The sequence below is a fragment of the Mucor mucedo genome, assembly GCF_025094135.1.
Source record: "Mucor mucedo strain NRRL 3635 chromosome Unknown EV154scaffold_135, whole genome shotgun sequence".
In the NCBI taxonomy this organism is placed as follows: Eukaryota; Fungi; Mucoromycota; class Mucoromycetes; order Mucorales; family Mucoraceae; genus Mucor; species Mucor mucedo.
This window is the reverse complement of record NW_026252419.1, coordinates 50,204-64,744: the sequence shown is the minus strand read 5'-3', so window position 1 is coordinate 64,744 and position 14,541 is coordinate 50,204. Positions and strand designations below refer to the sequence as shown.

Here is a 14,541-nt window from a genome sequence, read left to right as displayed (position 1 = left end):
AACATTTTGTAAAGTTATATATGTTTTATTACGGTTGTTTTATTTTACGTAGCATCCTAGTACTTTAGTAGTTTTAAGGTGTTAAAACTTATATACAGGCTACAACATTGCTGAATATAAAAAGTGGCTGTTAGGGTGGAGGGGGTGTATTAGGTGATTTATAAAAATATTTGATAAATTTCTTTTTATAAATGTAATGTGCTAAATAATTTTATTATAGCCATATTTCAGCTTCTATACTACCCTCAAAAACAAAGTTAATTGGCATTTTACGTTTATATTCAAAATATTGAATTAGAAAACTGTTGCATAATTGTAATCTGTTAAATTGGTTACACTTAATTATAATGTTTAGACAAGAGCGCCAAAGTAGCCTTAGCAGTAAAGCAAAACTAAAATTCAGCCAATCAAACATTGACCATGTGACTAACACGTGATAATCACGTGATTTAGTTAAATTGTAATTTTTGGAATATGTATATAATTTTGAATCAATAAATTGTCAGAACCAATCCAGCCAATAAAATAGTTCCGGTACAAGAGCCCGGTACCGAGAACTATTATGACGCAATGGAACTCACAAGACCCAAACGAAGGTTTAAGCCAAAGGTCACGAAGGCAAGACCAAACAAGAAAACAAAACTATATGTCATAAGAACAAACAAGCAAAGCTATAAACTATTTTAGCATGAAAACAATTACGCACATATGAAACATTAATCAAATTAGATAGTATAAATAACCCCACATTAAAATTAATAAACCTTTATCTTTTATCTCATACTTTATTTTGTACTTGTACTTTGAAGAGTACTCTTCTAGCCAATAGGAATAGGTTCACGTGAAAGTCACGTGCTAGGTTATTACGTAAGGGTCAACTAGACATCTGAGGTTTACAATTGGTAGCACCAGCGTTTAAAATCAAGGACAAGAAATACTATGGAGGATAATCAAAAAAATGCGGCGTCTTATCAGGACATGGCCGATTTAGTAAACAATCTCGCAAAGCTATGCGTGAAGTAAACAAAAACAAAAACATCAAGGCAAAGGAACCAGACTACTACTATGGTGATCGTGATGCAGTCAAGATTGATGGTTGGATTTCTGCGGTGGAAAATTATTCTCGTGCCCAAGAAATGAATGATGAGGAGTTAGGAATCTATGCACTAGCACTTTTGAAGGATAAGGCGGATACGTGGTATCGCACGGTTGAAAAGCCACATGACGGATCTTTGGGCTGGTTGGAACTCAAAAGAGCTTTGGTGGAATTCTTTTGTCCCGAAAACTCCGAATTAATTGCAAGAGACAAGATTGCCAAACTGACTCAAACTGGTGATGTCAATTCTTACATTAACGATTTCATGGATCTCAAATTGGCGATAAAAAATATGACTGACGAGGAGGCATGCGATAAATTTATGCGTGGTCTTACCGATGTCAACACATCAGCATATGTGCGACAATATTATGATGGTACCTTGCGAACAGCTACAAAATCTGCATTAACCTTCGACAGCGCTCATAGTCAGGAGATGGGTTTTAGACCCCCAGTTCGTACACCTATTACACGCACTCAGTTTGTAAATGATCCTATGGATCTAGACTGGATCGATAATCGACAAAGGAACAATGGACGAAACGGAAATTATCGTAATGGTGGTTACAATGGTCAACGCGGCGGATATAACAATAATCGTGGTGGGTACAACAATCAACGTGGTGGTGGTAATTCCGGTTCTCCTGGTCGATGTTTCTTTTGTAATAAAAATGGTCACGTCAAAAGGTTCTGCAAGGAAAGGTTAAATGCAATCAAGAAAATGGATGACTCTCGAAGTCATAAGCATGGTTTTTCTATGAATTTAATCGACATGGATGATAATAATGGTGATGATAAAGCCTCAAATAACTCTAATAAACTTATTGATTTTGATCCCTATGTTATTGATTCTAGCGAAACTCTAAATTATCCTACTCTTACACCACAACATAATACGGATAAGGTCACAAGCTCCCTACATAATCGTCCTAATGTTACTGAATTGATACCTATTATCTATCCAACCAAGAACTTGAACGAAGAATTTAATCACTTAACGGAATTGAACACGTTGGGTACAACTCTTCCGCTCTATAATGGCAATTGCTACAATAAAACTATACAAGTATTAATTGATTCAGGAGCAAGCGAGAACTATGTTTCACCACATGTAATCCAAAACAACAATGAACTTATTCCGGTGTTTGATCGAAAGGTCGAGACTGCAGGTGGCGAAGTGTCTGAAATCAAATACAAGATCAATTTGAAGGTGAATCTCAATGGCTATTCCTGTACTATTATGGCGTATGTATTCCCTACCAAGTTTGACCTTATTCTCGGTAGATCATGGCTTAAGCAAGAAAAACCCAAACCCAATTGGGATAACGACACTTGGTCTATTAATCAGGGAAGCACAATATTAAAACCACAATTAAACACATATCATAATCATTCGTCACTCACTTCTGTATCTGATCTTAGTTATTTAATCTCCCATAAGCAAGCTGACAGATATTTGAAGAAGGGTGCGGATGGAATTCTGCTTTGTATTCGTGATATTGAATCGCACAAGGATATGACTCTAAATGGTACCAGTGATGAAAAATATTGGAACTCCTTGATCCAAGAATTCAGCGAAATCTTCAAAACAGATCTACCAGGACTACCTCCTGATCGTGGTATTGAACACATTATTAATACCGGTGAAGCCAGACCTATTTCAAGACCTCCGTTCAAAATGTCGCCTTTGGAATTGGATGAATTAAAGAAACAAATTCAAGAATTACTGGAATTAGGATTAATAAAACCGAGTAGCTCTCCTTGGGGAGCACCTGTCTTATTCGTGCGAAAAAAACCTGATCCTGGATCGAAAGAACCCGGAAAACTCAGAATGTGTATTGACTACAGAGCCTTAAATAAACTTACCATTCGAGACTCGTCAAGTATACCACGACCAGATGAATGTTTGGAAAGGTTATCAGGTGCAAAGTATTTTACAAGCATTGATTTAAAATCCGGATATCATCAATTACGAATTGCTGAAGACGATGTAGACAAAACAGCCTTTAATACCCGTTATGGTAAATTCGCTTTTCTGGTCTTACCCTTTGGATTATCAAATGCGCCACCTACGTTCCAGCGGCTTATGAATAACGTCCTTGCTGACTGTCTCGACAAGTTCGCCTTGGTCTATTTAGATGACATTCTTATCTGGAGTGACTCATTGGAGGAACATAAAAAACATGTTCGACATGTGTTGGAATTGCTGCGAAAAGAAAAGCTCATTGTGAATCTCAAGAAATGTAACTTTGGGAAAAAGGAACTAACTTTCGTGGGTTTCCACATTTCTCGAAATGGCGTCAAACCAAGTCCGGAGAAGGTGGAAGTTTTGAAACAATGGCCTAAATTAACAAATGTTCAAGAAGTCCGACAGTTTATTGGGTTTGCACAATTTTATAAACGTTTTATTAAAAATTTTGCCTCTATTGCAGCACCATTAACTGATCTCACTCGTGGCACTGGTCACAAGAAACGTCCCATTACTTGGAGCCCGGAATGCCAAACAAGTTTCGACACGTTAAAAAAGGTGCTTATGTCTGATCCTGTTTTGAAAATCGTAGATATGAACAAACCTTTCAAGATCGAAGTCGATGCGTCGGACCGTGGGTGTGGTGCCGTGTTGTATCAACCTGATGATGACCCCACTCTGCCTTGGCACCCCATTTGTTTTGAGTCTAAAAAATTCACTCTAAGCGAATCTCGTATGCCTGCTCAAGAAAAGGAGTTATTAGGTATTATTCATGCGTTGAGGAAATGGCGCTGTTATGTTGATGGATGTCCCGCTGGATACACTGTTTACTCCGACCACATGCCACTCCAATATTTTCGTACCAAAGAAAATCCACCAAGCCGTTTAGTCCGATGGATCAACGAAATCGAAGCTATGGGTCCCAACATTGTTTACAAGGCAGGAAAAGACAACGAAATTGCTGATGTCCTATCTCGTATGAATTATGCTTCTGAAGACATGGCGCCTGAACAAGAATCACTGGAACCTGAAATGTTGTATGCTACTTGGGACACTTTACCCCCTCTAGTTCGTGCTGATTGGCCCCTTTTATTGTTATCACGAGATAAGGTAAAATCACAAGAGATTAACAACTTGTTGAACAAAGAGCAGAATAATTTCAGTATTTCTTCCAATCGTATCTATAGACATGTTAAATTCCAAAATGATGACAAGACCCATAAAGTACCGTACCTTCCTTTCGAAGAACGCGCTGATACACTAGCAAAATATCACGAATCTTTGGGTCATGCCGGCATTAAAACCACTTTATATTACATGCTGACTAGATTTTGGTGGCCAGGTATTAAACAAGATATCATCGATTGGTTGAAACTGTGTCCTGCTTGTCAATTGAATAGCCGCAAAGGTCTTATCCACAAAGATGTGATGCACCCCTTGAAGGTCCCTTCAGCATTTGATCGGTGGCACTTGGATTTTTTGGATCTACCGACATCAACAAAAGGAAATCGATGGCTCTTAATTGGTGTTGACTATGCGACGAATTGGTGCGTTGCTCGAGCTATGCCTGTTGCCTCGGCCGAAAATGTTGCTGATTTCCTGTACGAAGAAATTGTTATGAATTTTGGTACTTTCTCTGAGCTCGTCACGGATCGAGGATCGCAATTTTGTAGTCTTCTCATGAAAGAGTACCAAAAACGGGTAGGAATCAATCACAAACTAACCAGTGCATATCATCCACGTACCAATTCCAAGGTCGAGCGATTTAACGGTGTGATAAAACCAATGTTGCGAAAATTCACCAACGGCGCCATTCATCGTTGGGATGACTTTGTTCATGCTGCTCTCTGGGCGTGCCGTATTCGGGTCCATTCTACTACAGGTTTTAGTCCATATTATCTAACTTATGGTCGCCAACCTCGTCTTCCTGGTGATGTCATGCGTCCGTATATTGACTCTACAACACTTCAAGATCCTCGTACCGTTGCCGATTTTACGTCTCGAGAATTAGCTGCTTTAGGTCAAGATCGCGCTGCAGCCGAATTCCGTATGAAGGCTATGGCAGGAAAGGATAAAGCTCGTTGGGATGCCGCAATAAAACCGTTGTCGTTTGAAGTCGGTGACATGGTGATGCTAACGAATGAAGGTAAATATGGTTTGGAGCCCACATTCAAAGGTCCTTATATGGTGGTCAAAGCTTTTCCTGATTATGGCACCTACAAATTGGAAACTATGGCTGGTGAACCTTTGAAATCGCTTGTGCATGTTGATCGTCTTAAAGTTGCTAATGGTCCAAAACCCGACGAACCTTGGTTTAACCCCACCGAAACAAGGAAAGTATGGCGTAAATTTGAAAAGGAAACTGGCACTCAAGTTCTCCAACCAAAAATTATTCTACCACCTGCTGCTGAAAACGACGTCACTGATTTTGTTGATCCTGTTGACACTTCCCCACTTGAAGTTCAATCCACGACCCAAAATTTTTCTGACATTCCCCTCACTCCTGAAGCAACTAACCAAACCTCAAGCCCAGTGTCTAGCCCTCAAATCGACAATGATACTATTATGCTACCTGACACCAACTCACCTCATCTGATTGAATATACCGATTATGCCAGTAACTCTCCTCCGCTTGATGCAATAATGGATGCTCCATCTGATCCTACACCTGCTATAATCGGCTCTCCATCTTTAGGTGTTCAGGGACGAACACAGAGCCTAGGGGGGGCTAATGTCAGAACCAATCCAGCCAATAAAATAGTTCCGGTACAAGAGCCCGGTACCGAGAACTATTATGACGCAATGGAACTCACAAGACCCAAACGAAGGTTTAAGCCAAAGGTCACGAAGGCAAGACCAAACAAGAAAACAAAACTATATGTCATAAGAACAAACAAGCAAAGCTATAAACTATTTTAGCATGAAAACAATTACGCACATATGAAACATTAATCAAATTAGATAGTATAAATAACCCCACATTAAAATTAATAAACCTTTATCTTTTATCTCATACTTTATTTTGTACTTGTACTTTGAAGAGTACTCTTCTAGCCAATAGGAATAGGTTCACGTGAAAGTCACGTGCTAGGTTATTACGTAAGGGTCAACTAGACATCTGAGGTTTACAAAATATATAAGGGGCTATGGCCCAATGGATAAGGCGTCTGACTACGAATCAGGAGATTCCAGGTTCGACCCCTGGTAGCCTCATATTTATTTTTTTTATTTGTGTGGGTTTGGTGGTGTCTGTAGCTCTGTTTTTTACCTGTTGGTGCTTGTTATTTATCTCACAAGAACAAATACATAGATATGGAAATATGAACCAAAGTTTTATTTGGAAAAAAAAACCTGTTTATTTTTATGAGGAACAGCATGAAGAGCTACTTGAACCTATAGAGCTAGAGTGGAACAACGGTGCGGAAGAAGAACAGCAGCTACCCATGGTGATGATGGTGATAATATAAAGTTGATTATTGAATAGGAACTGAGATATCTCTCAATTTTCTCTGCTTTATATACGAATATCTAGACAACATTGAAGCCAGCTTTATTCACTGATCTATAACAGCAGCAACATTTGTGTCATTTATTACAAAGAGTCATGTAACAATGATTGAATGCAATAATGCACCTGTAACGTTTTTATAAAACTATAAGCAGCCATGCTATTACTAAAATAAAAATTGTATCCCAAATTATATTACTTTATGACGCATTCATAGATTGGCAGCTCACTGAAATATAATTGTTTTTTATGATATTATTAGCCCATTCGGGTCAACCTGGTCGCGTAAGTGTACAATTGCAAAAGAAATATATTTACAAAAGTTTAAGAAGTGTTCACGTAAAAAAAATCGACAAATTCGGAACAGGGTTTTGATCTATGCAATGATAATAGGAATTCTTTACGGTTTTTACGTTTTTTTTTTTTTTTTTTTAAAAAAAAAATAGAATATGTTCTAACGCAAAGTCTAAATATTGATGTAAGCAACCACACATACAAACCGATCAATTTATGGCAATTCATAGTAAAATTTTAAAATTAAATCTTATTTTTGAGGATGTCATAGTTATTTACAAACAGCAAACAAAGTCCATCCAAATAAGGTAAATTATTTTATATAATCACACACTTGTGAATACAGTTGTTTTACATGTCATTGATCATGAATAACACTGAAGTAGCTTTTAGATCTATGACTATCTTTTTGTTTATATAAAATCAAACAATATTTCCCAGTTGAAATATAACTACCTTCATCAATGAATTTTGCAATTGTCTCATTAAACTTTAAAGTAATGTTAAACAAACAATATCTGCCAAAGTTTATAATGGAGTAGGTTACAACAGTTTTTTAGATACCATTTGAACGGAGTGTACAGAACTTCAAGTCAATTTAAGCATAATTTAAATTGATTGTAAAGCATTGCAATTTATTTCAGACATTAACTGGACCGAATGGAAAGCACTGCAGGTTATTTCAGAAACTTTTTGAACGAATTGTAAAGCATTGCTATTGCATTCAAACACTATTTAGGCAAAACTTAAAGTAATGTGAGTTAATGCAATCATTTGAACCGAGTGTAAAGCATTGCGAGTTAATTCAAACGTTACAAAAGGGATGTTTGTATTCAGGCACAAAAAAAAAAAAAAAAGTGCGCGCGGTGATTGAATCTCATGCTATGCCAAAGCAAGAGTATCATAGCCGATTTCCAGCTTGGTACACCACATAAATTTGCAATAAATTTCGATTTTTTTTTAAAAACTTGAAATGAAGATATATCCATCAGTTTTTAATATTTTTTGGTTCTGTTTCTTTTTTAAATATTGGCCTTAATAAAATGTACTTAAATATTAAATTTAAAGATAGGCTAATAATAAAATACGTCCAAAAAAGGCAGTTAAATTTTACTTTTTTTCTAGTTACCCAAGAACGTTTTCACAAACAGTTTATAACTCCAAATTAGTTCAAAAAGACGAAAAAAAGCAAATCTCAACGGCTAAATTTTTTGATGTCCGTATATGGGCGCTCAAATAAGGTTCAAAATCACGTGATTTGGGGTTGTAGCTCAAATGGTAGAGCGCTCGCTTAGCATGTGAGAGGCACTGGGATCGACGCCCAGCTACTCCAACTTTCTTTTTCGAAAAATCTACAAAAAATCGGACTTTTAAAGTGTGATTATATAAATCAACCAATCAACTCGTCCCGTCGAAAATAACTTTTTTTTTTGAGACTTGCCATTATCTTTAGGTGATATAAACTTGTAAAATAAATTGGTAGCAGTCAAATACTTTAAAGTAATTCTTTTGTTGAGCTCCAGACTATGTAAATATCCATGATCCACGATTACAAGGATTAAATAAGTTCGAGCCCCCCGATTAAAAATGAATTTGAAGGAACAAAGGAAAAACAAATCAATTTATCTAGTCAGAAGCCAATATAAAGTAACACGACAACTACAGCAAGAGAAAGAAAAAAAAATAATCGGTTACTGGAAAATATTGTTTTTGGGACATAATGTCTGTTTTTAAATAATTAAAGGTAACAAACTAGAGAAATAGAACCTATTAAATCAAAGTATTCCATCATGGTTTCAATTTTTTCACAAAGGTCTTCACAGTATAAAAACAAAACGAGTTCGGAACAGTACAAATACCACAAAAACAAGCCTATAATGGATAAGTTTTTTTAAACAAGCTGCTGATAGTCCTTTTTATTTGGAGGGACAGGGTTACAGCACAACATCTCTCGACTGTTTGGGATGACTAATAGATGCGGATTGCAGCCCAGCTGTTGTAATGTTATAGAAAATAATGCTTTCTAAGATATTATACACTTTATATTATTAGGAGAGATAAAATTAAATGTATAAAAGAACTACATATTGACATATATGCCAACCACCCACTTCCCCCGATCAGCTATTAAACAATGTATAATACGGTCTTACAAATAGTTATAATAAAAAGTATAGTTAAATGAAATAAGGTAGAGTTTCTTTATTTCAAATTTTAAATTGCTTGGCTTTTAGAAATGACCACAGCCAGTAATTGGATTTTGCTCTTTGGAACAACAGGCGCCCATATTTGATGATTTAAATATATTTTTAATGGTACAGTGTAAAGAAAAAAAAAAAAAAAAAAGTCGAAACATCTTTCTTTTTTTTATAAAGATTTACGGTCTTCACTATACAGTGAGCCAACAAAGTGTCAATTATAGTGTCATTGTAGCATTATGATGGATGTCAATTGATCCATGCCTTTTTTGGTAGTTGTGCAAGGCTTATCAGGATGTTACATTTTTTAATTTTCTTTTCTAATGGGTAGGACGGTGGTCGTACCAATATAGATTATCACGAATTCAATGATCACCAAATATTGCAAAGACAGGAGAACGGTAAATTGAAATTACAGCCAATTGTTCCATTACTACTTCTAAATAGTTTAAACGTTCAATTTTCCATGACCCATTTAATCTTTTAGTTGTAGACAATAAAGAGGACAGATATAAGAAGTCATTGTCTCAATCTTATTGTCGTGAAGATATTGACAATGTCCCAAAGGTCTTTAAGCTTTTAGTTACAACGATTCAGTTTTTTATTTTTATATTTTTTTAACCATCAAAATCACCCTAGCCATGTCATTATTGTAGGATTTTATTATCCATATTGCCAATTTAATGCTGGCGGAACATCACAATCAAACCAAAATGCTACTATGATTAATCTTTTGACAGTTTAATAATCATAACCCAATGTCACTCTTAACTTTTATATATCGATCAATATACTTGTGTGTTACCTACCATTTCCCAGTCATTTTGTATGTGGGATTTGAAGCTTATTTGGCAAAAGAAAAAAATAAAAATAAAGTTATATAGTGGTTTTTTTAACCCTTTTAGAATACCGGCAAGTCATTTGTCAAAGAAGGGGGGGGGATTATTACAATACAATTCTGAGAAATTGATTCAACACAAAGATGCAACGAGTTGAAGGTTCCCCCCCCTCTCACAAACAAATAAAGCTGTTATTAGGTTTGTTTGAAACAGTGCCACAAATAAAGGAAAGGATGAAGAGTTATTAAATCAGTAACAAAATCGATGAGAATTTTAACACGACTTTAAATACAATCAAAGTGCCTTGCAGGATTTACATGAATACGTCATTGGTTGTAAAATAAAAGATGGCTTTAATCACCATAAGCATTTATAAAACGGAGCAAAGGCTGATTGTCGTTTATAGTAGAGTTTTAAGTGTTACATTCTTATTTTTTTTAGCATTACCACTTGGACAATTGTTAGGTTTTACATAAAGGGGAACCAGGTGCTTGTCTCATTTTGCACATCATGTACTTCAGGTATCAATGCAGTAACGGATTTAATTTTTTAAACAGCGGTGTATGCTATTCTGTAAGTGTATATATTATATATATATATTTTTATTGGCTGATGCCAACCACACACATGTAACAGGAAAAAAAAAAAAAAACAAAGGCGACGGGGAGTTTTCTTTTTTAGTGAAAACAACGAATATTTACTTGCCCCTTACATGCTTATTGATGTAACAATTTTTGATTATGTTTTGAACTATATATATATAAAAAAAATAAAAATATTGAGTAATGAACTATTTATCTTTCTTCTTTTTTCTTTTCCTTTTATGACTACGAGTGGTATTAAATCAGGATTATACTACTCTTTAAAGATAGTGGTTGCACTCGTGGTAACCTATACGCTTGTTTACATTTATAAATGCAATGCACCTAATCTCGGTCAACCTCTAAGATGGGACTGCTCCTCCAACAATTTGCAACTAAATCAAATCAATCAAACCAAAGTGTTTCTTGGGATATTTTCAACAAGAGATAAACTGATGCGCCGAGAGATGATTCGCGAAACTTACCTTCAACATCGACCTGATAATATGGAATATAAATTTATTATTGTTGCCCAAGACACGCTTGAACTACAAGAAGAAATAAGCACCTATGATGACATACTGCTTGTAAAGATGGAAAAAGAAAATATGAATGCTGGAAAGACATACGAGTTCTTTAAAATGATGGCAGGGTTAAAGAGATACAGTGATTTTGATTTTGTTTTGAAAGCAGATGATGATGCCTATTTACATTTGGATCGAATTCAATTTGATTTAGCACACACAAATAGGAATATGTCCTATTGGGGATATCTCGTGGGTAACACATTCATGGCTGGACAATGTTATGGGTTATCAATGGATCTTGTCAAATGGGTAGCGAATTCAACCCTGACTCAAAAATATAAAGCAGGACATGAAGATTCTCAAGTGCAAAAATGGTTTCTTTGGTCCAATATCAACGATCAAATACGATACGAAGTACGAAACTGTAGAATACATGATCATATAAACTCTGGATCAGTTTATGCAAAGGATATCGATATAAACAGTTCAATGGTGGTACATCACTTGAAGAAAGATCATTTTTTTATGAGAACTCATTTTGATCTATCACCAACCTACAGATAAAAGTAAAATAAAAGTAAAAAAAAATTCATCTTTGTATTTTAATACCCCACTCTGAAGGTTTATCAACTATGTTTGACTTTAAAGTGAAGCGCAGATAGTTTCATATTTACACAACTGCTGTCTATATTAGAGAAGAAATTTATACATGACATTGACTTATGCTGAGTTAAAGAAAACACCGTTTGCTGACGTTTTTGGTTATATATTTAAGCTTGTTTCGAGAAGACAAGTAATTACAAAAAAGAAGCATACATTAGTTCCAAGCACAGATAGGGTAAGCAGCGTATGGGAAAGTGTGATTGTAGAGAAATATGCTAAGCCTCCCGTACCTTTTTATTGTGACTTGAAACGGAATTTTTCGGTTTTGAAGCCGATTTAAGCGGAGAAAAAGCTGAATGAAAATGTGCACCCCCCCCCTTCTAGGGCCCCCTTTTGTAAGAAAAAAAAAAAAAGTACTTTCTTTCTTTTTTAATTTTTTTAATTTTTTTTTTTTTAATACAAAGAAATGACAGCAGTGACAACAGCAACTTACCTTGACACACCTAAATTAAAGGTTACCAAAGACTCCAAATCCTATGTTCACTTCATTGCTGGAGGGTAAGTTTTTTTATTTTTTTTTATTTTTCGTTGACAGCCAAATAAAAAAAAAAGTGAGTATTCTAACTGTCATATAGTGTTGGAGGTCTTGCAGGTGCTTTGTGTACATCTCCTTTGGATGTGGTAAAAACTAGATTACAGGTAATATAAAATATGTTATTATATGTATAAATATCTAACCTCTTTTGTTCTTTCTACAGTCTACATTTTATCAACAAACAATGAGACAATCAAACACTCATGCAAATGGGTTTATCTTTGGTCATTTCCTAGAGACCGGAAGATTATTAGTGTAAGCTTTTTTTTCTTCTTCTCTCCTTTTGGCACTCATGGATGACAATTGACGTATTTTTTTTTTTGTTGTGATTGGATAGACGTATCAAGAAGGTAGAAGGATTCAGTGGATATTTTAAAGGATTAGGACCAAATCTTGTGGGAGTTATTCCAGCTAGATCAATCAACTTTTTTACATATGGCAATGGCAAGAGAATTTACACTGAATTGAACCATGGTAAAGAAACTGCGGGGGTCCATTTGATTTCAGCAGCTACAGCAGGTGCCATCACATCTACAGCAACCAACCCCATTTGGGTGATCAAGACAAGATTGCAACTACAAGGCAATGGAGTGAATCGATATGGTAGCAGTATTGATTGTCTTTTTGGTATTCTCCGTGAGGAAGGAGTAAGAGGATTGTATAAAGGCATGAGTGCATCCTATCTAGGTGTGGTGGAAGGTACAATCCAATGGGGTATTTATGAGAATCTGAAAAAGAGATGGAGTGTTCCCAAGGATCAAATCCAATCAAATCAAAGATTGATTGGAGGTAAGACAGTTCAGGATTGGGCAGGTCATTTAGGTGCAGCAGCAACATCCAAATTTATTGCAGCATGTATAGCGTATCCACATGAAGTGATTCGTACACGACTTAGACAGCCATCTGAAAATGGTGTTCGTAAATATACTGGTATTTGGCAATGCTTACGTCTGGTTGCTAGGGAAGAGGGCGCAGCTGCATTATACGGTGGCATGACTGCTCATTTACTAAGAGTCGTACCCAATGCTGCCATCATGTTTTTCTGTTATGAAGCCATTGTTCAAAAGTACGGTGACTCATAATTCTATTTCTTTTCCTTCTTTCCCTACCATTTGTATATTTTCTTTTTTTTTTTCTCGCATATTATTTTAGATGTATATCCCCTTAATCATTAGCCTTGTTTTATTTGTCGCTGACTTGAAATAAACAAATAAATGAAAATTTCTTTTTTTTTTCTCACTCTCTTTCTTTTTTTTTCACTTTTCAACAATGTCTCCATCTATTCTTAAAACAAACCAAGTCTCTACTGATGCTGACTTTGACTTGCAAAAATGGTTAAAAGAAATTGAAGGAGCAGAAAACTTGATGAACGAAGTTGAGACAAAAGCAGACAACTTGCAAGCAAAAGTCGATGCACTTTTACTCGAAGTCGGTCAACCCTTTGTCACCCAAGACTTGGATAATACTATTCAAGCTGTACAAAACGTCACGCTTGACTCTGAGAAACAAGACAAGCAACAAGAACAATAATAAAAAATACATGGAAATACATATACCCTTTTTTTTTTTATTATTATTATTTGAAAATAAAATTCTAAAAAATAATAAAAAAAAACCTTTTTTATCTTTTTATTTTTTCCTTCCCAATGTCTTCATTAGAGAAAGAATTGTTTAAAAAGAGCATGTTACCTCCTCTTGGTAGTGTCAGCGAAGAAGGCGGAACAAGGTAAGCTTGTTGTATTTTTATGCGCTTTCCTTTTTGGTTATTATTAACGAGATGGGTCATTCCATTGAAGCAACAACGAAAAGAGAACAGGTGCTGCCTCACAACAAAAGTTAAAGAAATACAGTCCTTATTCATGGCAAGATTATTTCGATCAAAGTCTTGATATTGCTATTCCAGATACCTCTGATATATCCTTTTTTTATATATTTTCCTCATATATGACATTTAACCCTCATTTAAAAATGCATTATATATATCTTTAACTTGAATTATCACACATCTTTCGTATTTACAAGACAAACCCAATCAAGGAAAATGGACCACTATTTATCATGCATCATGGTGCGGGATCTTCAGCCTTGACATTTGGATTCACAGCAAAATATATCAAGGAATTGTCCAATGGACAATGTGGCGTGATGGCGGTTGATTGTCGAGGTCATGGCGCAACAAACACTGAGAACAATACCGATTTCTCATTAGAGTGTCTTTCGGACGATTTAATCCATATCATTCAAGCAACTGTCAAAGAAACCCAAGATATCATTCTTGTTGGTCACAGGTAAATACTATAAATGCCAATCTATAATTTAAGTCCCCGCCTT

The 14,541-nt window shown here is 35.6% G+C and overlaps 4 protein-coding genes and 2 non-coding genes across 6 annotated transcripts; all 6 read left to right on the top strand.

Annotated features, from left to right (window-relative positions):
• Nucleotides 1-6,205: 6,205 nt before the first annotated feature.
• On the top strand, nt 6,206-6,278 carry EV154DRAFT_t121. Its single transcript has one exon. It is a non-coding gene; the product is annotated as a tRNA-Arg (tRNA).
• A 1,849-nt stretch (nt 6,279-8,127) lies between these two features.
• EV154DRAFT_t122 lies at nt 8,128-8,200 on the top strand. The gene has a single exon. It is a non-coding gene; the product is annotated as a tRNA-Ala (tRNA).
• A 2,214-nt stretch (nt 8,201-10,414) lies between these two features.
• EV154DRAFT_576406 (uncharacterized protein) lies at nt 10,415-11,859 on the top strand (the record flags this gene model as incomplete). Its single annotated transcript, XM_051606486.1, has 2 exons — nt 10,415-10,477; nt 10,773-11,859. The coding sequence occupies 2 exons, from the start codon at nt 10,415-10,417 to the stop codon at nt 11,574-11,576; spliced, it is 867 nt and encodes a 288-aa protein (XP_051452776.1). The 3' UTR covers nt 11,577-11,859.
• Nucleotides 11,860-12,047: 188 nt separating this feature from the next.
• EV154DRAFT_54546 (mitochondrial carrier domain-containing protein) lies at nt 12,048-13,448 on the top strand. The gene is made up of 3 exons (XM_051604654.1): nt 12,048-12,173; nt 12,251-12,465; nt 12,548-13,448. The coding sequence occupies exons 2-3, from the start codon at nt 12,395-12,397 to the stop codon at nt 13,290-13,292; spliced, it is 816 nt and encodes a 271-aa protein (XP_051452775.1). The 5' UTR covers nt 12,048-12,173; nt 12,251-12,394; the 3' UTR covers nt 13,293-13,448.
• EV154DRAFT_524944 (uncharacterized protein) lies at nt 13,449-13,768 on the top strand. Its single transcript, XM_051603228.1, has one exon. The coding sequence runs from the start codon at nt 13,480-13,482 to the stop codon at nt 13,738-13,740; it is 261 nt and encodes an 86-aa protein (XP_051452774.1). The 5' UTR covers nt 13,449-13,479; the 3' UTR covers nt 13,741-13,768.
• Nucleotides 13,769-14,220: 452 nt separating this feature from the next.
• On the top strand, nt 14,221-14,502 carry EV154DRAFT_429249 (uncharacterized protein; the record flags this gene model as incomplete). Its single annotated transcript, XM_051596459.1, has 1 exon — nt 14,221-14,502. A coding segment is annotated over one exon (282 nt), but the record flags the coding sequence as incomplete, so codon positions are not given.
• Nucleotides 14,503-14,541: the final 39 nt, after the last annotated feature.